The sequence below is a fragment of the Rhinolophus sinicus genome, chromosome 6, assembly GCF_057876585.1.
Source record: "Rhinolophus sinicus isolate RSI-liver-muscle chromosome 6, RSI-T2T, whole genome shotgun sequence".
NCBI lineage: Eukaryota > Metazoa > Chordata > Mammalia > Chiroptera > Rhinolophidae > Rhinolophus > Rhinolophus sinicus.
Window position 1 is genome coordinate 56,665,672 of NC_142506.1, and position 26,338 is coordinate 56,692,009.

The window sequence follows — 26,338 nt, forward strand, 5'->3', positions numbered from 1 at the left end:
CAGCCTTCGGAGGTAGGAGCATGGAGCTCTAACCGCCTGAGCCACCGGGCCGGCCCTGCCTAAAACTTATAACCTAGAAATTTAGATAATTTTCTTTAAAAAAATCGTGTTTTTGAAAGGTTGAAATATTGTATCTTTATGTTCAAAATGTTTTCAGAACTTAGATTTAAGTATGAAATCTTCAGGAGCAGGGACTTTTTTGTTTATCGCCACATATCTCATGCCTGGAGCAGAAGTAAGCACTTGGCACCAGGCACTGTTCCTATCTTTGGTCCCCATGATCAGTGCTGAAAATACGCATCTGGAGATAATCTGAACATGCAGTGGAAGAGGACGTTTGTAACGGGTCACTATTGGGATTGTGTTTTCCAGGCGCCAGTACGTAATCCAGATCAGTTCCAAGCTCTTGGATTGGTGACTCCAGCTGGAGTCCTCCTTGCTGGTCCTCCTGGCTGTGGGAAAACTCTGCTGGCAAAGGTATGGTATAAATTAAACTGCATGTATTTTATTTCTATCAGGTAGGATGATATGAATTTGACTTTGAATAGTACACTGAGATCATTTTGTATCGTTTCTACTCGAAGTTCATTTTAGCAAGACTGACAATTTTCTTCAGGAAAAATTTCCCATTTTTATTTTATTTGTTGATTTTTTTTTTATTCCTCCTTGTCCCGCCACCCCCACCCCACCCCTGGTAACCACCATTTTACTCTCTTCTTTTTTACAGATTTAACTTTTTTAGGTTCCACATATAAGTGATGGCTTATAATACTTATCTGTCTTTGACTTACCTCACTGAGCATAATGTTTCAAGGGTCATCCCTGTTGTCACAAATGGAGGGATATCATCCTGTTTTGGGGCTGAATAATATTTCATTGTCTATGTGTACCACATCTCTTTTTGTCCGCTCATCCATTGAGGGGCGTTTGGGTTGTTTCCATATGTTGGTTATTGGGAATAATTCTGCTATAAACATAGGAGTGCACATATCCTCGAAATGCTGTTTTCTTTCCCTTTGGATATATACCTAGAAGTGGGATTGCTGGATCATACGGTAGCTCTACTTTATTTTAATTTTTTGAGGAACCTCCATATTGTTTGCCACAGTGGTTGGATTAATTTACTTTCTCACCAACAATGTAAGGGTTTCCTTTTTACCACGTCCTCACTAGCATCTGTTCTCTCTTGTCTTGATGCTAGCCATTCTAACAGGTATGAGGTGATACCTCACTGTGGTTTGGATTTTCATTTTCATGATAATTAGGGATGTTGAGCATCTTTTCATATGTCTGTTGGCCATTTTGATGTCCTCTTTGGAAAAATATCTATTTCGTTCTTCTGTCCCCCACTTTTATTTTAATTACGAAAGGAACATCATTGAAAATTTGGAAAAGAAAATAATCTTTAAATCCATTGATTTTTTTAACATAGTAATTATCATATTTTCTATTATATTCTAGCTTTTAATGAGTGTTATTTAAGTTATAGCTTGTAGCTGGCCTTGTTTCTTGCTTTGGTGTAGTTATTATTTATAACTTATTTTTCTTTATATTCCTTACAATTGTTATTTAAATTGTTTTCACAATAGAAAATATAAACAGAAGGCAAAGGCATTATTTATAATCCTCTTACTACTACCTACTACTAACCATTGTTTCATTTTGTTACAATTCTTCCAGATGTTTTTCTGTACATATCAAGACGTTTACACGTATTTTTACAAATATAAGGTTTTTAAACATGCTTTTCTCACATACCAATATTTCTTGAGCATCTCCCCATTTCAATAATATAGAAATACATCAATATTTTTAATGCCTGCATAATATTCCACCAGAAAGATTTTCTGTGATTTGTGGAAATGATCCCCTGTTAAAATAACACTGCATTAATCAATTCTGTACTTACATTTTTGTACCTTGACTGATAATTTTATTAGAAAGCATTCCTAAATTCTTTTTCAGTCAAGGGAATGTATGTTTTTTAAGTTTTTAATCTATTACCAAAGTTCTTTCCAAAAACTTTGTACCAGTTTCCACTTCTATCAATAGGATAATGAGTATCCATTTCCCCACACCCTAAATTAACAATAGCCATCATTGGTTTTAGTATTTGATAATCTGATAAGTAAAACTGGCATCTTATAGTTTTTTGGTTTTTGTTTTTTAGCAAAAGAAAATATCCAAATTTAATGTACACATGTGTATGGGAACCCGCATACATGAGAGAATCAGAGACCCCCACATAATAGGGGGTTCAGAGATAGAAAAGGAATGTGGGTGTGTAAAACATCCTGACCTAGGGATGAGGTAACAGTACCTTGGGGGCTTCAAAGAGTCATTGCAGGATGATAAAAGGAGTGGCGTCTTACAGTTTTTAAGTTGCATTTTAAAAATAACTGGTGTGCTTTTAAAAATATACCTTTATTGGCTATTTTATTTTTGAATTCTCTGTACATTTATGTGGGCAAATTTCTGAGTCTGATTTTTTTTTTCTCTTTGGAGTCATGTTTATTAGAACTGTCCTCCCTATCAGTAAGTTATATTAGCTGTCATTTTTAATGTCTTATAATATTCCATCTATAATTTATGTAATCTTTATCAGCTTTTAAAATTTGAAATACTTGTAAATAAAATTAATAACATTTTTAATAGTGCCACAGCAGCCAATTTTTTGTGACTTCTCAGTAAATGTCAAATATCCACATTGACATTTGTTCATGTACATATACGTGTGTGTATATTTCTATATAATATGTAAATTTTTAAAAAACTTTTTTATTATATTACTAAATGCCCTTGCTTAATGCTTCCAGTCCTCTTACACGGCATTGCAGTAAAAACAAAGGACGAAGAGGAGAGCACCACAGTCATTGGTCTGTACTGTTTCATAACAGTTTTAGAAAAACATGGCCAGAAAGAGGGCCCTGCGTGCTTATATATGAACTCACCGGGTGGATGCAGTCCACTCTCTGGGTGTCTTACAGTGTTTGTTTAATCAGTTACATCTGCCTTTGCTTAGTCTGTTCACAGTAGAAAGGCCATAGTTTGGATAATTTCAAATACATAGATAATGTTAAAACATAGATCACATTTTCCCTCTTCTCCCCCGCCCCCCCCCCCCCCCCCAAATTGCCAATAGTGTGGCATCTCTCTGTTCAGTCACATTTCTGGTATCTGACCATTTGGAGCAGGGAATCTTACCTAGGACTCCATGATGTACTTCACAGCTCACTGAATCCTTTAGCCTAGGTGATATGTGTATATATAAATGTATTTTTCATCACATTCTCCAAAAGGTGCATGACTGCTTTACCCAAGAATCTAGAAATAATAGAAAATGACCTTGAATGGCAGAAGCAAAGTTACTGTAGTAAAGTCATGGAACCACTTACCGGGCAGAATCTGTGTTTACTCATAATACTAAAATAATAAAATTTTTCTAAACACCAGCACAAAGTATATAAATAGCATAAAGTAAAGGCATGTGATGACTGGAGCCAACACACTGAAAATAGTGGCTAATAAGGAAACGGAGAAGAAGAGTAAAAACCATTTTGTTGTCTGGAACTACTGTATAGTATGGAAGCAGACAGCGCCCGACAGTGAATATAAGATTCATGATGGTGTCCATGACACATTAAATTATGTTCATTGTATTTCATTTAGAAGCCAAAGAGTTCCAACAATTTCGGGCTGTTGAAGGTTTTAATGGGCTCAGTCTTAGTTATCTGGCAAAGGGATGAAAACCTAATGGGGATGAGTCAGACTTCACTAGATGTATATCCTGACTCTCCTGTACTTTATGGTGATGAGTGAGAGGTAGGAAAGTTGTGAAATTGGCAGCCGGAAAGACGGAGATTGAGAGATGGGGTAATCCACGCACTGAGCAACGCTAGCATGGCACAGCGTGCATGTATTCACGGTTTCAGCAGGTGTGTATGGAGCTGCTTACTTACTCTTTGCCAGAAATTGTTTCAGGTACTAGGGATAAACAAGTGAACAAGATACCTACGCTAATGGAGTTTGTTGTCTGTTTGGAAGAGGCAGACAGTGAACAAAGAAAAACAGAATTGTAGCTTCAGTAAAGTTATGAAGGAAATAAACATATTGTTTGATAGCTTGATTTGGAGGTGGCTATTGCAGGTATGGTGTTCAAGGGGTGGTGATATTTAGCAGTCCTGAAGGACTAGCTAGCCACACAAAAAGGCAGGAAATGAAGGGAAGAGTCTTCCAGACAGAGGGAATAGCAGTTGTAAAATCTCTGAAGTGGATAGGGAAGGGCTTGGTGAGTTCGAGAACAGAGAAAGAGCCAATGGCTGGACCAAAGAGAAACTGTCATGTCCCAAAATACAGACTTGTGAGCCATGGTAAATATTCCTAATTGTACTTGAAGATAAATGAGAAACCTAGTAAAATGATAATGATCTGATTTATACTTTTAGAAGAGTCCTCTGACTGCTGTGTGAAGATGGATGGGTAGGAAGCAAGTGTGAAAGGAAACTGGTTAAGGTTTTGGGGGGTTTTATTTGTTTTTTGTTTTTGCGTGTCTAGGCAAGAGGTGACAGTGGTCTGGATGAGGGGGTGGAATGAGAGAGAAATAGAAAGTGTGAGACCCACATACTCGTATATTTTAGCATTAGAGCTAACAGGATTTGCCAGTGGATTGGATGACGTGACAAGACAAGGGATCAAGGGACACACCAAGGTTTTGGCTTGGAAACTGTTACTGTGACAGGGAGGAAAGGAGTTTGGGGCATGGGTTTGTAGGGAGTTGGGAGAGATTCAGGAGTCCTGCTTTGAAATCGATAGGTTTGAAATACACCTGTAAGAGCCAAATGGAGATGCTAAGACGTCTGTTGACTATAGATCTGGAGCTCAGATACGAGGTTCTAAGAAAAGGAGAGAACTCTTCCCTGATCATTTTGCAGTTCTGGGAGATTATGTTCAGGTTTCATCTCTGCGTTCAGATTATAAATCTTGGATTCTGCTACACAGATAACCATGTTTTGCCTTTGTTATTCTCTTTGGCTTTGAACCATGCAGTTTAATCTTTATTAAAAATAATCTGTTAAGACCTGACCCTTGGTAAAGACTAAAGCTAATGTTTTTAAATTATGGTTTATGAATGAATGAATGGTTGCTTTCATTGGGCATTGCTTGGTACAGAGATTATGATGCCTCGCTAGCATTCCAAGCTAGGACTACACATGTATACAACATTTACATAAATATTTCATGTCATTTCCATCTGATTTTTAGTCTTAGTAATTCTTTTTTTAAAATATAGTTTCAGGTGTACAAAACAATGTAATAGTTAGACATTTATACCCCACACAAAGTGATAACCCCCCTGCCCCAATGTGCTACCCCTCTAACATCGTATATAGCTGTTACAATTCCATTAACTCTATTCCCTGTGCTATACTCTACATCCCGTGTGTGTGTGTATGAATATACATACATACATACATACATACATACATACATACATATATATATATATATAGCTTCAGCTTCAGCTTCAGTGGTCAGATACCTACACAGTCCATGAAGTGGTCTCCCTAATAAGTGCCCATCTGACCCCCTACAGAATGTTTACATTATTGATTATATCCCCCAAGCTGTCTTTCATATCCCCATGGCTATGTTGTGACTACTAATTTGTACTTTCTAATCCCTTTACCTTCTCCCCCATCCCTACCCCTTCCCATCTAGCAACCTTAGTTGTCTTTTTGCCCTGTATCTCTGAGTCTAGTTCTGTTTTGTTTGTTCATTTATTCTGTTCTTTAGATTCTACATATAAGTGAGATCATATGGTATTTGTCTTTCTCCATCCGACTTATTTCACTTAGCATAATACTCTCTAGGTCCATCCATGTCATTACAAATGTAGTCTTAGTAATTCTTAAGAGTGTTTTAGATTAACATTTACTTCCTTTGATTTTCTTCTTATTTCTCTTTTTCCCATTTGTCTCCTCTCCTAATAATAAAGCAGCAGCTATAAAAGTAGGGGAAATAGAGTATAAACTACAAAAAGTCCCTGCATTATCACAAATTATTGTTATTATTTTATTGTATATTTGTCTTATTTGTGTCTTTTTGTTTCCTCTTACTAGGCTGTTGCAAATGAATCTGGCCTAAATTTTATATCGGTCAAGGGCCCCGAATTACTAAATATGGTAAGTTGATGCATCAACAATTAGTTTCGATTAGGAAAGGTAATTAATGCTCATTCAAATTACAGAGTAGAGTTTCTTCAGATCTTTGAAACAATTGTAGAATTTTGGTGAGATCACCACTGTAGGTGTGAAAAGATGGAGCTTTACTCTGCTGTACTTAATGTGTGTAAGTGGTTTTCTAATTAAGTCTGGTAACTTCTGGGCCTCAGTTTTCTCACCTGCGAACTGGAAAAAAATCACAATAATTAACATTTTAAAGTATTTATTCTGTGCCATGTGTTTGTCAAGCACTTTACATATTAAATGTATGTTCGTTAAATCCGTGCACTTCTTTCTACATTTACTATATATGTAGTTATCCTAAACAACATAAAGTATTTTGCATGTTTCAAAAATATGTTTTTGACACAATTGGAAATTTGAACACTTAATGGATATTTGAAATTAAGAAAATCTTTAAGTGTGACAATGATGTAGTTGTGTTCAAATCATTATCTTTCAGAGATAGTGAAGTATTCACAAATATTCACAAAATGTTTGGGATTTCCTTCAAAGTAAGAAGGAAAAAGAAAAGTAGATAGCGTATAGATGAAGCAAGGTGGTCATGAATTGAGTTGAGTTGATAATAATTGAAGCTGGGTGATGGGTATATTTGGGGTTCAGTATGCTGTTGTGTCTTCTGTTACATGTTTGGAATTCTTTTATAAACAGTAAAGCAAAAACAAAGGAACACTTTATATAAATGGTATGTTTTCTTATTTTTGTTGATATGTTTACCTCTAGGTCATTAATTTTCTGTGTGGTATTCCATTGAACAAATATAATCACACTTGAAAATCAGTTTTTTTTTATGCACATTTATATATGCACATATTTGTGAGATATTTTCCCCCTACAGTACATACTCAGATGTAGAATTGCTATATTTTATAGTATGTGCACTTTCAAAACCGTTGAGTATTGCCAACTATTGCTCCAAAGCGGTTGTGACACTTTCACCAGTAGTGAGTGCAAGTTCCCATTGTTCCACGTCCTCACCAGCACTCGTGCTGTCCGGTTGTTAATGTTTGCCAGTCTGACGAGTATGAAATGTTATCTCATGGTGCTCTGATTTGTTTTTTAGGGGTAGATGTAGGGAGAGGTCCCAGCCCAGAATGACTCGGAGAGATTCGGTGATCTAACGAGGAAGCGATGTTGGGATTAGAAAATGAGTTTGCTCTGGACATTTTCGATTCAGAGTCATTAGGAGACATCCAGCAGGCAGCAGGAGATGGGGGTCTGGAGCTCTGAAGAGATTCGGGAGTCAGTAATATCTAAACATACCTAAATCCTTGGGAATGGGTGGGGTCTGCCAAGGTGAATATGTTACGTAAGAGCTTCTGACAGAACCTTAGAAGACACCAGCAATTCCTGGGCAAGGAGGGACAAGCTGGCAAAGGAGTGATTGGTCAAAAGGCAGTGACGCCCAAGACTTTCTAAGCCTGAAAGCCCAGGGAAGATCATTTCTCTAACCTGTCAATGTAACCAAACAGTGTAAAAGAAATTGATGGTAGGATTTGGGATTTGGCAATTAGAAGGTCATAGTGACTTTAGGGAGAATTCTTTCAGTAATTGTGTTTGCAACAGTCAGATTATGATTGAAAACTGAATGGCGAATAAGGAATTAGAGATACAAGTATAGGATCCTTAGTGAAATGTTTCTTAAAGGCCAAGATAGTGGGTTTTTCTTTTCTTCGCCTATTTTTAATTGCTGCTGCCTTTGTTAAGATTAACTGATTTTAATCTGTCCTTTTGCACTAGGTTTACCTTCCCCTAAACTAAATTTCCTTTGACGTCGTCATTTTTGTTTGCTATATCCCGAGTCCCTTTGCCAGCTATATTGATTGTTCTCTGCCATCTCTGTTTTGAAACTTTCTCTCCCAACCCACTGGTATCTTTTCTTTTTAAAATGTGTACTGAATATTTTGGTTCACCCTTCCAAATGTAGTTTTTGTTGAACTAGATTTTTCAGGAAACTAAGTTGGTCTACTGTATTTACACACTGCGCAGGATGCGATGAGCGAGAAAAATTTGTAACAGTCATGACTCCTGCTTTCCAGAGACTTTATGATATAACATAGTGAAGGTAGAATCGCTCAGAAATCATAATGGTAGAAAGTGCTCTAACAGCAAAGAAGAGAAAAAAATGGGAAGGAAGATTAATGGGGATCTTTTAGAATGCAAGGAGAACTGTTTGAAGGTAGCAAGCAGTTCAAGTAAGGGAAGCAGAATGAGCAAAAGCACCAAGAAAAGTCCAGGACAGACATGAGGGAAAGACAGTTCTACTCAAACCAAGAAAATGAAAATACTTTAATCACTGTCATCTGTGATATATTCTATGCGTTAATGACTTTATTATGGCCATATAGTCATAAAATAACATAAAAGATGCCTGATGATACTGTTGGCACTGTAAAGATATTTTGAGATTCAGTCTTATTTAGCAGTTTTATCACAAAAAAATCTGCTTTTCTTAGCTAGTTTGAAATTTTACAAGAACAATTTCTTGAGCCCTGCTAAAAGTGAAACCATATTCATACATACAATTTTTTATGTTAATTAGTCCTAATGTTATAGCTGCTTGTGAATTGCTGTATTTCTTGACTGCCCTTAACGTTTTAATAGTTTGAGTTATATTTTAACATACATTATGCCATATGAAAGCTGCTAGACTCAGCTGGCTCAGGTTGTCTCTTCTGATGCTATAGGACAAAATAATTCTCCCATTAGCAAGATGACTTGTGTAGAAATGACAGTAAAACAATAAGTTGTCTTGTTTGCATTTAAAATACTGTTGAATTAATGAAAATTATTGCTGGGTGTTTTATATGCATAGAGCTTAGGAGATCGCTTCTAAAATAGAACCGAATGGTGGGATTTGTTTGACCTAGAGAAGACCTTACCTTCCATTTAGTCTTCATTTTTTAAATGAGAACATTTATAAGCTGAAATAGTAGCTAATTTTGTTAAGTTGAACCACACACAACTGGCTGTTTTTATAGGTCAAAATGGTTAAATACCAGCAATTGCAAATGGTTTAACCTAATACATTTTTGACTCTGACATACACATGCCACTTAAAACTAGTTTTTCTATAATTTGGCCCAAACCTCAAAGTTGAAGTGTCTCTACATTTGATTTCCTGTCTGTGTATGTTTAGTACGTCGGTGAGAGTGAGCGTGCTGTGCGACAGGTTTTTCAGCGAGCCAAGAACTCGGCACCCTGTGTGATCTTCTTCGATGAAGTGGATGCTTTATGCCCTCGAAGATCAGACCGAGAGGTAGGTATCAGAGATTCGTGATGGACAGAGTTTGTAAGCACCACAAACCTTTTGCAACTTCTTATAAAGTAAGTTTTCATAAAGTTTATATACAAGTCAGGTAGTTCTGATAAAGTCGTTCCTGGAGAACACTGAGACTCTTACAGGAAGAAATCTGGTAATTTGAAATCAGGGCCGAGGGATGACAGTTGGTGGTTTAATTAGCCTCTATGTCCATTTCTTTTTTTCCCCCCCTGTATTATTTTGGTTGCACCTATCTGATTTGCGTGAGTAGCTGGGAATGGAAGTGATACTGGTTTTGAATAACCTGCCTTGTAATCTTACAGTTCTCTTCAGTTAAATGGGTTCCTTGAGATAGGAGCGAATGTAATGTGAGACTTCATGCACTCACGGTGGGGCCACGTAATATGCATTGATTGGCACCATTACACTCTGGGGAAGATACAAAAATGGTCTGCCTCGAATACCACTTGTGTTACTGCACTGAGTCATAGTTCTTCGAAATTTCAGTGAGTGCCCAAGAAACCAGCCAGTATCAGGACTACTGCTATGTAATTGAGAGTTGGAAGTGTAGTGAAGCATAGTACTGTTTCCCCGAAAATAAGACCTAGCCAGACAATCAGCTCTAATGCGTCTTTTGGAGCAAAAATTAATATAAGACCCGGTGTTATGTTATATGTTATGTTATGTTACATAAGACCCAGTCCTATTTTATAGTAAAATAAGACCGGGTCTTATATTAATTTTTGCTCCAAAAGACGCATTAGAGCTGATTGTCTGGCTAGGTCTTATTTTCGGAGAAACACGGTATAAAGAATATGTGACCTTTTTGAAGCAGGTAGCAGAGACTATCGAATAAGTACATTTATTACAAGATGACTAAAGAAGTGATTATATTTCCTTTGTGATTTATTTTCAAATTATTCTATGTGTGTGTGCTCTTAGGTAGTGAAACATTTATTCGATGCCTCATTTTGCTTAAAAATCTCCAAAAATATTCAAACATTGCAAAAACAAAACTTGACTAACGTAAGTGTGCTTCACATCGTAGCAGTTTTGTTCCCTCACCCAGTTGTCCGCAGTATCATCACAGAAGATCCTTAGTACAGTCTCGTCTCTGATAGTGACGTTGGTGGCCAAGGCAGAGAGCCTGCCTGTTCCCCTGCCAGCTGTCACATCCCAAAATCTAGTGTGAAATCCAGAGCAAACTACGGTACTTTCTGTCCAGCTGATTGGGGCATGGTATGCTCCGGATTTTACTCTTTTGCTACAAATAAACCCTTCATTTATTGACAGCCCTTTTCATGGGTTTGCAGCTCTGTTATCAACTGGTAGTTTAAGTTTGGAGGGGTTTACTGAGGTATATCCAGTCCCCATGAGAAGTCTGTAGTCCTGTGAACTTCATGCCTAACTTCTGGGTTGTCTCTCTGGGAAACCTACTACCACACAGTTCTGTATTCTGATATATGTGTTTCTTTTTTTAACATTTTCACCGGAATGGGATTCTGAAAATATTTTAAAGTTGAATGTATTCTATTTTATACAAGTTAGCCATGAATGCGTACTTGCGAAAAATTCAAAGAAACACAAGGAGAGAGAAAGTCTTTTTTCCCGTTTTCCTCCCTATTACTCTTTTTGGAGGGGTTACTTCTGCTAACAGTTTAGTGTTTAGTTCTTGTCATTTTAGAACTTTTTTCGATAAACTTAACGTGTATGTTTTTAGACTTCTTGTTTATATAAATGTGGTTATTCTATCTTGATCATTTTACCATGTTCTTAATAACTTTATTTTTTTAGGTATGGTGTAAATATTCCAGTCTGGATGTAGAAGAATTTATTTAATAATTCCCCTGTTTTGGACATTTACAATGTTTCCTGTTGTTTATCTTATAGAACTGTAGTAAACATTCTTATCACATATTTTTGTTCACATGTGGCAGTATGTGAGAGTTTTAGAAGTAGAATTTCAGGGTAGAAGATGTAGTCATATTTTGAAAGCTAATACTAAATCATCCCTCACTAAGTTAGTTACATACCCCCACCAACAGTATGTGAAAATCACTTTCCTACACCTTTGTCAACAGTGGATAATACCCATCTTTTAATTTTTGTCAACTTTGTTGGCAAAATGTGATATTAAATTTTAGTATTTATGTCCCTGATCATCAGTGAAGTTGATCATCTTCAGTGAGTTTGTAGTTTATCTCCTATAATTTGCCAGATTACATACTTTGACTTTTTTGCTACTGAAATTTTTTTTTATTGTTTTATAGGAGCTTTTTGTGTGTGGTGGAACTTAATCCATTGTTCGATTATGTGTGTTGGTACTAGTTTTCCCTGTCTTGTCACTTACCTTTAAATTTTAAATTACATACAGTGTTATAATTTTAATACGTAAAATCTGTCAACCTTTTCCTGTATTGATTCTGAGCTTTTTGTCTTGCTTAGTTATGGTAATGTTTTCTTTTTATTTTTACCCAGTAATTCTTTATTGTTTTTTTTTTGAGTCTAGATTATAATTCTGTTCATCTCCTATTAGTGTTACCTCTCTAAGGAGTGATAATAAGGTGTACCAAACTTTTTTCTGGAGACATCAGTGGGTTAAACTCATTACCACTTAAATACATAAAAAAATTTTACTGAAGAAAGTCAATTAATGACAAACAGAAACACAACACCACTTTCTCATTTCCTCCATTGTGCATTTTTAAAATGTCTGTTGTCTAAGTGATTTATGCCTCTATTTACCAATTCTATGACCTTTGTCTTGTTGCCCCGAGGTAGCTGTACTTTGTATTATGTGCTTCAAGGAAAAGGGAAAAATCCTCAGTTCCACAGGAAAGATCTGGAACATATGATATCCTGAGGAATCGGATGTGACATTCAAAAGTTGAGTCTTGATTGGCCCAAAGGGAAATCAGTGTGGCTGTTAGATCTTTGAATAACTCAGAATCATAGGATTTTGGGATCAGCTAGATCTAAGTTTGAGTTTCATCTCTACCCTTGTCTAGCCGTGAGACCATGGACAAATAACCTGTCTCAGCCTCAGATTCCTTATCTAAATTGTGGGTAATAACAGGATTGTGGGGAAGCATTGGGATGAGAACATGTTTTGCACAGAGCTTGGATATACAGTGGTAACTACTCAGGTACGATCGTTGTTATCTCTTGACAAAACCTTTAGTTCAAATTAGCAAAATGTATTATTTTGTATGGCAAAAAAAATTGGTGATGTATTTGTCTTTTTACTGGGGGCTGATGGAGCTGTGTTTATTTCTTTTTAGACAGGAGCAAGTGTCCGAGTGGTGAATCAGCTACTTACAGAGATGGATGGTCTAGAAACACGTCAGCAGGTTTTTATTATGGCAGCCACTAACAGGCCAGGTAAGGAAGAAGAATATTAAACAGATTTGTCTGAAAACTTTCAGCAGTCAAAAACAATCTAATTGACCTATCACATCGTGGTAAAGGGAAGATTAAGTTTGGGAAATCCCTTTTTGGCTTACAAGTTGAAATAAAACCTTAGAAAGCTTTTATGTTAACTGTAGTGAAAAGCATAATATTATGCCTGGATTCCATGAGATTTTTTTTTTCCTGTGTTGATGTCCTGTTGGTAGAGAACACTTGTAACATACACTTTTGACCACAAAAGTATTAAGTCATAATTTATGTCCTAAGGTTCTCTCAAGCATATAGGAAATAAGAATGAGAGAGACTCTTTTCACTGTATCTATAAGTTCAAGTTAGGTTTTTCAGGTTTTATATTGGAACCATGTCCCCATACCTGTACTTAACTATTATTTAAAATTGTTTACAAGCTTAAGCCCTCCAGGGGACTTAGAAAAAGTTTCAAAACTTCAAAAGTTTCCAAAGGTGGCTTTTACTTGGGGCCCTAAATTCTCTTTATATTGTTTAATACTTTGCCATCCCTCCAAGCCACTCAGTCATTGCCACTCGTGCCACTCGTGGTATTTGTGTTAACTATGTCTGTTAGCAATGATACGGTAATTTAATTCCTTAAACGGACTTATCAGTTGTCAAGCTGATGTAATTTTTTTCATTTCTTATAAGTTACTACAGAAACTAAAATCTTTAGAAATTATATACCATTTTATTTTCAAATGAAAAATTTGAAAGTTGTTAGGGTTTATCCTTTGACTCTGGTAATAATGAAATACTTTCTTTGGAATCAGACAGATTTGGGTTTGAGTCCTGGCTATATAGCACTTCATGTCTTAGTAGCTCTTCGGTTTCACCTCCAACTGGTCTAACACCAGCTGAGTAGATTATAATTCAGTTCCGATACTCACCACCTGGAGGCAGTGTCAGATCCTGCAAGTTAGGGGGTCAGTCCTCTTAAAACTGCCCCCACTTCAGATACCAGCCTCAAGTGGTTTCTCCTGCAGTTCTGACCAGCCTGCTACTAATTTGGGGATTCCCATGACCTCCTCAAGTTCAGTAATTCACTCGAACAACTAATAGAATGCAGAAAAGCACTGTACTTACAATTGCAGTTTATTATGAAGGGTACACATCCAAGTATGTCTTGGAGGGAGTGCAGAGTTTCCGTGCCCTTGCCCCATGGAGACAGGGCATATCACCCTCCGGGCACATCAGTGTGTTTATAAACCAGGAAGTTCCCTTGAGTTTTGATGTCCAGAGTTTTTATTGGGGTTTCATTATGTAGCCATGATTGACTGAATCATTGGCCAAGTGATTGAACTCAATCTTCAGCCTCCCCTTCCCTCCCCAGCGTTCTGGGTCTAAGTTCCAACCTTCTAATCACAGAGTTCCCTTTTCTGGTAACCAGCCCCTTCCTGAAGTTATCATAGGGACAACCCTGAGTCACCTCATTAGCATAACAGACTCCTATTACTCAGGAAATTCCACGAATGTTTTTAAGCTGTATGCCAGGAATCAGGGGCAAAGACCACATGTATTCTTTATTATACCACATTAGTCTTGTGTATCTATTACTTCATCTTGCTCACTGTCATTTGTTCATCCACAAAATGAAGATAATACTTAATTATCAGGATTGTCATAAGGTTAAGTGATGTTGGCTATCACAGTGTGTGTCAAACAGCTCTTTAGTAATTATTATGATTGTGACAAGCACTTGTCATAGCAGTAGGAGCAGTCATTAGGTCATAAAATCAGTCTTCCTAGAAGAAACCTTGAAAGTCGCAAGTTTGGACAGAATCACATTCTGCCTTTCCTAAGTAGATACAGATCTTTTCTGATAGGTTTCAAGAAGACAGTCTTTGGTCTTCTGTCTAGAATAACCTAGTCTGTCTTTCTCTGCACTCAGCATTGGTCATGTTTGTTTATTATAGTTTATTATAGTTTAATCTCTGTAAATTGGAAAATAATAGGTCCTTTACGATGCTCCAGATTCTCCTTAGTTGTAAAACCCAGAAGTGAGTATAGTCCTCTGTGTTGAGTTTAACCAGTGACTAGAATGACAGATGAGTCATCACGTGGTGTCGTGTTTGTCCTTTCCAGTGTCCTTGAGTGCTGTCTTCCTGCTCACTGTGCCTCACCCATCCCTTTTCCCCCATAGCAAGACTCACTGCGTTGATGGCCTACCTACATTTAAAAATGGATGTTCTGGATCCTTTTCACTTGTGTTCATGCTTATTTGACCATTCTGTTGTACACTATCCTGTGACATTCTGGTTGGATTATTTATAACTTGCTTTCTGCTCGGCTTTAAGAAATCCCTTCTTGCCTGATGTTCTGGTCACTTGTTGCTGCCTGAAATACTTAGTGGCTAAAAATCACCATTTTTGCTTTGCTTGCAGTTTGGTGAGTCAGGGACCAGGAAGCACTTGTCCGGGTGTTTCATCTCTGATCCACATGCCATCAGCTGGGGTGTCTGGGCCAGAGGACCCCTTTCCAAGGTGGCTTCTTTCCTCACACGTCTGGTGGCTTGGTACTGCTTGGCATCTCACTCTCCTGCCCACGGATTATCATGTTCCGAGGCCGCTCCATGTGGCTTCCATCGGCATGCTTCCCTGAGTGCTCACACTTCTTATCTGACAGCTGGGCCCCAGGAGACCGAGGTGGAAGCTGCCATTCCACCTAAAGGCAAGGCCCTGAGTAGGTAAACTTGGTTGGTCAGGGCAGTGACAGGAAGGCCAGTGTCAGAAGAGGAAGTAGGAATGTAAAAAAATCATCGGTATCTTTGCTCCTCCGTACATGTAGCTGTCTCTCATCACATGTTTTTCTTTCATCACATTCTCTGCTGTATTGTACGTGTTGTACATGCACCGTACGGTTTGGTGTTGTAGAGCAATCATATCAATATCATTTCCTTTAATCTCTCAGAAGATTTACTCTCTATTCATCAGGTATTTATTGAGTTTTTACTGTATGCCTGGTCTGACTGAGCTTTGGGAATTCAAAGGTTAACAATTCAGAAGTTAACTCACAAAAATTCTTTGTGTGCATATAATCTGATTTGGGGCTGGGAAATGGGGTAAATAATAGACAAACAAATAAATGAAATAAAACAGGGTAAGAGGATAGAGAATGGCTGGTTGGGGAGAGAGATGCTGATTTAGTTAGACATCATGGTCCGGGAAGCCTTCCTCAGAAGTGACATGTGATTATGTCTTGAACACATGGTCTGAAGGATGAAGCCATGCAGAGATCTGGGAGAAGAGCATTCCAGGTAGAGAGCAAACGATAAATAGAAAGGCCCCAAAGTGAGACGGGTTTGGCATGCTGGAGAGCTATCAAAAAGGCCAGTATATCCAGAGTAATGTGATTGGGAGGGATCCTGGTGGAGAGGTTCAAGAGGCCTTTTAGCCACAATAAAGGGTGTGGATTTCAGCCTGCCCGGGACTAAATTATGTAGCCGTGATTGATTGAATCATTGGCCAAGTGATTGAACTCAATCTGCAGCCTCCCCTACCCTCCCCAGAGTTCTGGGTCTAAGTTCCAATCCTGTAATCACAGAGTTCCTCTTCCTGGTAACCATCCCCTTCCTGAAGTTATCGGGGGGGGGGGGGGGGGGGGGGGGGGGGTCAACCCCGAGTCACCTCATTAGCATAGCAAAGTATATTATTCAGGAAATTCCTTGGATTTTTGAAGCTGTATGCCAAGAACCTGATGTAAAGACCAAATGTATTCTTTATTAAACTACATTAATCTGTGTATATATTACTTCATCTTGCTAACCATCATTTCTTCATCTACAAAATGGAGATAATACTTAATTATCAGGATTGTCATAAAGATTAAAGAGGGTTTTGAGCAGGTTTCAACACTTGGTTTTGTGTGACTTGGTTTCTGTGGATTGACAAACTCCCTAGGAGAATGCAGGACAAATCTCTGGTTATAGTTCCAAGTAGCGAATGGCATGAAAAAGAGAAGCCCACACTGGGAGGCATCAGTTAAAAATCAAATGACACTGTAAAGCTTGTAACAAAAACTGTTCTCTGCCTCAGCCGTTCACATCCGCTGCCTACAGGCAGCCACTTGTAAGCGCCTTGAGCTATTTTTTCTATATTTCCTCCATTTTTTCAAATAGTGTGTTCATATTGCTATTTCTTACCAGTTTCACACAATTCACAGTTCCCATTAACTTCTTTTTAAGGTAAGTGAAGATTGTTATCTTACATTCACCATTTCTTACACATACACACCCCCTGTCATCACCCCCACACCTTCTCTTGACTCTGTCCTCCCAATATTATAGCATAGTTTTATCACAACTTTGGTTAAATCACTAGTCAGTGTTTACATTACTTATGACTATGTAAATATTTCTCTTTGCACACCCAAGGATAACACTATATTAGGTTTCCTTTTTCATATGATTTTTTTATTCTTAGATTTATTAATCCTCATTTTTTTCTTTTGCTTTGTTCTCTGTGTTCCTGTTCTTCATCGGATGTATTATACAGTGGTCAGTTTTGTTTAATAGATGATGTATCAGTTTCATTTGGTTTTTTGTTTGTTTCTGAAGACCTCCCTTCTAGAGCTTTCCATCCTCCTACACTCGTCTGGACTGGCTGCCTTCTAGGTCGGTGGATCAACAGCTGTTAATTTCAGGAGTTTTGCCGTCTCTTTCATGTCTGTTTCTTGGTTTACTCTCATTTTGTTAGAGCTCTTCTTTCAGTGCCTTTCCTAAGAAAGGAGGAAACTTTTTTTTTGAGTCCTCATGTATTTGAAATTATCTTTATTCTTCTCTCATTATTGATGGGTAGCCTGGCTGGGCATAGAATTTTGAGTTGAAAATTATGTTTTTCATAATTTGTAGGCATTGCTTCTTTTTCTTTAAAGTTCTGTGTCATTCTGATCCTTTTTATGTGACGTTTGTTTGTTTCATGTGTATGCTCAGCACTTGGTGGGTCCTACACCTCCTGAGCTGATCTTCTAAATTCCTTCTTCTCTCCTATTTTCCATCTCTGTATTTTTTGCTTTAATTTTTGAGGTACTGATTTTTAGAAAAGAAAGTTCTACCTCTGGGTGTCTGAAGAACTGTGACAGACCTCTTTTGATGTGTGGTACACCAACATCCACACCCTGTGCAAGCATGAATCTCCTCGTACAAATGGCATCCAGACCACAGATGCTGTAGTTTGAATCTCTTCTACACACCTTTGCGTTTCCTTCTTCAAATACCAACTCCTATAAAGGATGTTCTCTGTTGAGGAACTACCTGTTCCCACTTCATTCCCTGTCTGGCTGGTTAAAAACACTCCTGCACAGCACACAGTTTACAAAACCCAAATAGCCACACCAGCTTACTACTTTTTCTTTCACTCGGTAAGCATCTATTTTCTACCGATAGCAATATCCAGAAAGAGTTTCTGCTCTTTCTCTATGGTTCAGTTGAAAATATAAGTAAGTAAATTAGGATGTGTAATTAGATAGTTCAGGGTCTCTGCTCATTGTAAGTCCTTAATAATTATTTGTCAGATGAATGAGTGTATGATTTACAAAGAAGATATTTATTTCATTGTAGTAAGATATTCAGCCACTTACGTTCCAAGTAAAATGTCTTGGTCTCTAGTCTATCTAGTCTGAGTGGCCTTGGATCGTGGTTGAATTCTCCTTGAGGGCGATTGAACAGTGACTTGTTCCCATGGTCAAGCCTGTATATCTTGCCCTTTGGCACAGTACTGCCCTTTTAAAATTAACTTAAGCCCTGGCATCTCCTCTGCTGATTTACAGGTACCCTGGTACATAATAGAACTCAGTAAGTATTAGTTTAATGAATCATAGAGAACTGCTTCTGTTTCATGAAACCTCTCTCTGATCTTGTAATAATTTTCACTGCACATCTGGATAATCTTGTTAGTCTCAGGATCCAGTTTTTAAAAAAACAGCTTTATTGAGATATGTAACATACCACAAATTTGTCCCATTTTAAGTATACTATTCAGTGGTTTTGAGTATATTTAGAGTTGTGCAGCTATCCCCACAACCTAATTTTAGAACATTTCCATCACCCTAAAAAGAAATCTGTGACTGTTAGCATTCACTCCTCATCCTTCCTCTGCCCCCAGCCCTAGAAAACCGCTAATCTACACTCTGTCTTTATAGATTTCCCTATTCTGGATATTTTACGTAAATAAAATGACACAATTTGTGGGTTTTTGTATCTGGCTTCTTTCTCTTACCATACTGTTTTCAGTGTTTATCCATGTTGTAGAATGTGTCGCTACTTTATTCCTTTTTATTGCCAGATAATATTTCATAGTGTGGATATACCACATTTTATTCTTCAGTGGATGGAAACAAAAAGTGGCTTGTTTCCCCTTTTTGGCATTGATGATAATGCTGCGATGTATATTCATGTACAAGGTTTTGTGTGGTCATATGCTATATTTTCTCTTGGATAGATACCCATGTGTAGAATTGCTTGGTCATACGGTAACTCTTATGTTTAACATTTTGAGAAACTGCCAAAGTCTTTTCCAAAATGACAACACCGTTTTATATTGCCACTAGTGATTGTGAGAAAGCAATATATGAAAGCTCCAATTTCTCCACATCCCTACCAACACTTGTTATTGTCTGTCTTTTTTATTACCGTGTTTTCCCGAAAATAAGACCGGGTCTTAGATTAATTTTTGCTCCAAAAGACGCATTAGGGCTTATGTTCAGGGGATGTCATCCTGAAAAATCATGCTAGGGCTTATTTTCCAGTTAGGTATTATTTTCGGTGAAACACGATATATCCATCCTAGTAGATGTGAGGCAGTATTTCATTGTAGTTTGAATTGCGTTTCCATGATAATGATGTTGAGCATCTTTTCTTTTGCTTATTGGCCATTCATATATCTCTTGGAGAAATGTCTGTTTGAATACTCCACCCATTTTTTAATTAGGTTAATGCTGTCCTGTCATTGAGTAGTAAGAGTTCTTTATTCTAGGAACAAGTTAATCAGATGTGTGATTTGCATATATTTTCAGCCAGTCTGTGAGTTATCTTTTCACTTTCTGGATGGTGTCATTTGAAGAACAAAAGTTTTAAATTTTGATAAAGTCCAATTCATTGATTTTTTTTTTTTAATCACATACATTTTTGACGTCATATCTAAGAATTCATTGCCTAATGCAAGGTCACAAAGATTAGCTCCTGTGTTTTCTTCTAAGAGTTTTATACTTTTAGTGTTCACATGTAGGTCTTTGATCCATTTTGAGTTAATTTTTGAGTACATCATAAGAAAGGTGTCCAAATTCATCCTTTTTTGCATGTGGATGTCCACTTGGCTCAGCACCATTTGTTGCAAAGACTAATCTTTTCCCTGTTGAATTGTGTTGGCACCTTTGTTGAAAATTGAGGATCCATTTGTAACAAAATAATTTTTTTCCTAAAGTTGAAAGTTGCTACCATTAGCTCTTAAATTTTAGCCTTTTTTTGTACTTGGTAGAAGAGTAGGTGCTTTTTGATCAGCAGATACAGAATGTTCTTCAGGTATCCATCTCTTTTGTGAGTGACTGGATTTTGTCTTTAAAGCTTTGGGATTTGCAGTGGCTTTTTCATTTCAAATATAAGAATTTATATTTTGCATCTTCCACCTGAAATTCTTTCGGATGCAATTAGATAGGGAGCGGTAACAGTAATCCAGGTGCAAAATGTTGGTTGTTTGAACCAGGTAATGCCTGGGGATGTAGAAAGAATCTGGATATATTGTGTCAGAGTTGACAGGATTTGCTAATGGATTGGATATGGATACGGGAGAGTGGAATCAAGCTAGGCTGTAGGGTTGGGCCTGAAAAACTGGGAGAAAGAGTTGGCATTAACCAAGATGGCAAAGACAAAGGTAGGGCCCTGTTTGGGGAGGATCTCAGTCACAAACACAGCATGTTTAAGATGCCTGTGAGGCAGATGGAGGTGTTGGGTGTGAGTCAGCCTCTCTCACTTTCTAGACCAGTCATCCCTCGCATACTTCTAACATTTAAGATCTTCTAAAGTGCAAAAAACAAGATTGGTGCATGTGAATTCTAGACAGTACTAGATCTTTGAGACATACTATAATAATAGAATTTTGTAAGAGCTTCTGGTGGAGCATAGTTTAAATTATCTAATACTAAAATTCATATAAAGTGCTCAGGATGCTTTTTACCATAAGTAAAATAAGTAAACAATTTCATAATACTAAATTTGGTGTTTGTGTCAGTTAGAAATATTAAGTAATTGTAAAAGTCCTAAGAATACTTTCCAATTATAATTGGGATTGTTTCTACTAAGCTTTATTTGGGGGTATGCAGGTTTGGCTTTAAGGCCTATATTTGTATATTTAAGATAAAAGATGTTTCCGCAGAATGGCTTTGTCATAGACGTAGATGTATAGATTATTGGGACATAATAGAATCTAAAAGTGCTCCCACAAATGTCTGGACGTTTGATTTTTTTTTTTTTTATAAAGCACAAATGCAATGCAGTGAAAAACAGATAGCCTTTTTCAACAAAAAGAAGAATCGGATGTCCATCCATATGCAAGAAAGAAATAGGAACTTTAATCCATACCTCTTACCACAAGCAAAAATTAACTCAAAATGGATCAAAGACCAGTGAAAACTCAAAGCTATAAAACTCCTGGAAGAAAACAGAAAAATGTTTCTATCTTAGATTAAGCAAAGGTTTCTTAGATAATGACATCAAAAGTACAATCCTTTAGAGCAAATGGATAAATTGAACTGCTCTTCTAAAGATGCCATTAGGAGAATACAAAGACAAACCACAGACTGGGAGAAAATATTCACAAGGTATATATCTGATAAAGGATTTATATCCAGACTGTAAAATGAACTCTCAAAACTCAACAACAACAAAAAACCATTCAAAATGGACAAAAGGTTTGTACAGATTTCACCATAGAAAGTAAACAGGTGGCAAACAAACACCTGAAAAGGTGCTCAACATCATTAGTCAGTAAGGAAATGCAAATTAAAGCCACAAAGAGATACCACTGCAAACCTTAGAATGACTAACCAAAATTATAACGACTATACCAAGTATTGGCAAGGAGAGGGAGGAACTGGAACTCTACACTATTGATGAGAATGTGAAATGGTACGAGTTTGGAAAACAGTTTGTCGAGTTTTAAAAGTTAAGCATACACCTACAGTGTGACACAGCCACACTGCTTTGCGTCTGCACTTAGGCATTTGCCGAAGAGAAATGAAGGCCTGTACAAAGATTTATATGTGCATATTCATAGCGGTTTTATTTGTAGTAATCCAAAAGTGGAAACAAGTCAAATGTTTTTCAACAGAAAAATGGAAAAACAAATTGTGACATGGCCATTCACTGGAATCCTACTTGGCAATAAAAAAGGAATTAAATACTAATACACATAGCAATATCAGAATAATTATGTTGAGTAAAAGAAAGCAGAGCACATACTTCATGATTTCACTTATATATAATTCTAGAAAATACACACTAATGTAGTGACAGAACAGATCAGTATATGCCTAGGTTATGATAAAGGGAATCAGGGAAAGGTAAGAGAGAAAGATGAAAAGGAGTCCTCAGCCATTTTTAAAGTGTAAATGTTTCCTGTGACCAGAGTGTTGGAGTCAGATGACCCTCAGACAGGCTTGTCAAACGATGCTCCAGCCTTGTATTGACAGCATTGGGCTTCCTTCTGCCGTGGGGAGCAGCAGTTGAGGGAACTGGATGGGTATTTGAGGAAGTAGCCCTGGCAGCATTAGGGGTCTCAGAGAGGGGAAGTTTAGACTGGTTAGGAAGACATTACATTTGGCCTTGACCGATGGTTGAGGTAATGGGAGGCGGAATTGATATAATTGATAGAATGTGTCTCTGATTAGAGGGAAGGGTGAAACCTGCCTGGTATTTGGAGGGTGGGTGGAGATTTCTTATCTGGGAAAGACTCTGGGAGGAAAGCAAGTTTGCAGCTGGAAGGTAGGGGTGGACTTCTCACTTTTTTAATAACGGATTTTGATGAGCAGAAGCTTTTCATTTTAATAAAGTCTAATTTATCCATTTTTCCTTTAAAAAAATGTACCCTTCCCATCTCTCATGTGACATTTTAAAAAATATTTTATTTTATTTATTTAAGACTTTTTCCTCCCTTCTTTAGATATCATTGACCCTGCAATCCTGCGCCCGGGCCGCCTAGACAAAACCCTCTTTGTGGGTTTGCCACCCCCAGCAGATCGTCTTGCCATCTTAAAAACAATCACAAAAGTGAGTAAAGGGAATAGTGTGTTTTTGCGTCTATTTCTGTTCTTTTAAATACAGGCAAGTAGTAATTTAGGATGCCTGATCACTTTCTTTTCTGCAGCTTTAAGTGTTTGCCTCTGTCTCCCAAAGAAGAAGGTTTTTGTAGTTGAACTTTTTTTTTTCTTTCTTAAAATAAAAGGGATATTTAGAGTTAAATGCTGCACAGATATATCTGAGGTACCACTCTAAGCACATTTTTTATTCTTGTAGACCTTTGTTACTTTAGAGGAATTGTCTGCAGAGCATATTTGAAATGGAACAGGAACTTTTATTAGAGGTGAAAAATAAATAGATATAGGCCCATTAACAAATATCCAGCGAACACTTGAGTTTTGAAACCATAATGTTGAATTCTGTCCTCCATGTGGGTTATATGCCAACTTTTAAGATGCCTATCCAGTATTGACTTTGCTGTTTTTATAGAAATAATAAGCAATGCATCCAAAGTACAAAGAAGAAAGCAAATCACCCTGAATTTTACTGCTATAAAATAATCTGCGTTAACATAAAGTGCAGACATCATTCCAAACATGTTTATGCAGGTGAATGAGGACGAGGGGGAATAAACTTAACATATTATTTAAATAAAGTTAAATTTACTTGAAATTTAAAATAAAATAAAGCTAAGGGAATTATTAAACTTCTAATAAATGTTTCATTTCCAATAAAGATACTACTTTCTAAAATCACATTTTCTAAAGTATTATTAAAAAATAAAGATATTCTTTTCTAAGGTTAGACTTCCTGCCCACGTGCATTTTTTGGGGAGTCAGCCAAAAGTGAGAAAAATTGGCATTTTTAATGTTTAATCTTTCTGTTTCAAAGTTTGCTGGCTTTTTACTGTAATTCCCCAGATCCTTTTATGTATAATTTCCTCTTTTTCCAGTTAACACCTGAAATATTATGGGGAGATTAAAAAAAAGTTCGGGGTGGGGGGTGGGAGATGAAGGTAAGGGGGATCAAATATATGGTGATGGAAGGAGAACTGACTCTGGGTGATGAACACACAATGGGATTTATAGATGATGTAATACAGAATTGTACACCTGAAATCTATGTAATTTTACTAACAATTGTCACCCCAATAAATTTTAAATAAAATTTAATAAATTTTAAATAAAATTAAAAAAAAAAAAAGTTCTTTAGTCTTGGTCCTAAAAATCTGAAAAGATTTGTGGGTCAGAGCAACTTTCAGTATCTTTTGGACTCTCAAGTTTCTTAAAAGAAAACTGAACAGTGATACACTACGTTTTTATGTGTTCTATTTGGTGTTTCACACTACGTTTTTATGTGTTCTATTTGGTGTTTCTGGTAATGATGTGGTAACAAGAGGCTTATCACTGAAAATCTCCAGGGCAAGTGGAATTTTTTTCCCTTTACTTCCATTTCTTCCCTACAAATGTCATTTAAAACTACCTTTATCTCAGGAAGCCAGGAAGGTTATCTGATGTTTAACAAGTGCTCTGAGATAATATGCAGTCTTCAAATTAGTTACAAAATCCCATTAAAAGACCCAGAATTCCCAAATCATTTCTTAAAATGTGTCCCACCTAAACATATTTAACATGTCACCTTGCAATATTACCTGTTAAATTTTCATGAGCTAAGAATATCTGAGATAATAATAGGTAATATTTATTAAGCACTTACTGTCTTCCAAGTACCTTACATGTGTGAGTATATGCAATCCTTGCAACTGCCTTTTGAAATATTTGAAATTGATGAGCAAACTGTATCTCACAAAATCAGGATACAGAGATGTGTGTTTCTGTGTACATGTCCAAGACTGGTCAGAAATTGCAAAATAAGAATTACCTTATTATGGTATTAGGATTATGCTACTTTATTTTTTCCAATCAACTGTGTGAATAAAATCATTGCTGATTCCAGACTCTGTTATGTGACTAAGAATAGGTTTCTGTGACTAAATATAGATGTAATTGTTGAAATAAAAAGGAAAATAGTAGTGCGTCTTGTATTACTATTTGAACCTGAGTGTTACGTAACATATAATGCTTAGTCAGAAATCTAGGAAAACTTCATGGACGGTGTAGATGCCTGACCACTGCACCTGAAGCTGAAGCTGAATAATATTCTATGTCAGCTATAATTTAATATATATATACAGTCACGGGATATGGAGCACAGCATAGGGAATAGAGTCAATGGAATTGTAATAGATACATATGATGTCAGAGGGGCAATAGATTGGGGGACGGGAGCTACCACTTTGTGAGGGGTGAAATGTCTAACTATTGCATTGTTTTGTACACCTGAAACTAATTTAAAAAAAGAATTATAGAAAATAATAGTGTAATGGGTCATAACTTCCTTTTTTTAAATTGTAGTAAAATATGTTTAACTTAAATTTACCATTTTAACCATTTTTAAGTGTATAGTTTTTTGGCATTAGTATATTCACATGTTTGTGCAGCCATTACCACTGTTCATCTCCAGAGCTCTGCATTTTCCAACCTGAAAATCTATACGCATTAAACAATAACTCTCCATTCCCTTTACGCCCAGCGCCTGACAACCACCATCCTGCTTTCTGTCTATGAATTTGACCACTCTAGATACCTCATATAACTAGAAACATATTATATTTGTGGGCCATAACTTCCTTTTTTTTTTAAGTCCATTCTTTCCTCCATTGTTTTTTTATTTTTATTTATTTTTTTGGGGGGGATATTGGGGAACAGTGTGTTTCTCCAGGGCCCGTCAGCTCCAAGTCATTGTCCTTCAGTCTAGTTGTGGAGGGTGCAGCTCAGCTCTAAGTCCAGTTGCCGTTTTCGGTCTTTAGTTGCAGGGAGCGCAGCCCACCATCCCATGCGGGAATTGAACCAGCAACCTTGTTGTTTAGAGCTCACGCTCCAACCAACTGAGCCATCCAGCTGCCCCTGAGAATTTAAACTTCTAAGAATAAACTATTTTTCTAAAATACTACTTTTAGATAACCATTTATTTTATTGTGTTCCTTTCTATATTGAGCTTTCACAAAAGATTTAACTTCAAGAGTGCCCTAAATATAGAAAGCTGTCAGTTGCTCCCAGGATGCAGATGTGAGAAAAAGTTCCCCTCTGGGTCCTCATACAGAGAACACTAAGATGGGGTGGACTGTTT

The 26,338-nt window shown here is 37.0% G+C and overlaps 1 protein-coding gene across 5 annotated transcripts in view; it reads left to right on the top strand.

Moving 5' to 3' along the window:
* Positions 1 to 26,338, top strand: part of NVL (nuclear VCP like) — a 70,779-nt gene that overhangs the window by 26,813 nt on the left and 17,628 nt on the right. For all 5 annotated transcript variants that reach the window (XM_019716054.3, XM_074316944.2, XM_074316946.2 and 2 more), the window contains 5 exons: positions 373 to 477; positions 6,120 to 6,182; positions 9,382 to 9,501; positions 12,786 to 12,885; positions 23,073 to 23,179. In XM_019716054.3, the coding sequence (XP_019571613.3) occupies positions 373 to 477; positions 6,120 to 6,182; positions 9,382 to 9,501; positions 12,786 to 12,885; positions 23,073 to 23,179 (495 nt within the window). The remainder of the gene's footprint in view (positions 1 to 372; positions 478 to 6,119; positions 6,183 to 9,381; positions 9,502 to 12,785; positions 12,886 to 23,072; positions 23,180 to 26,338) is intronic.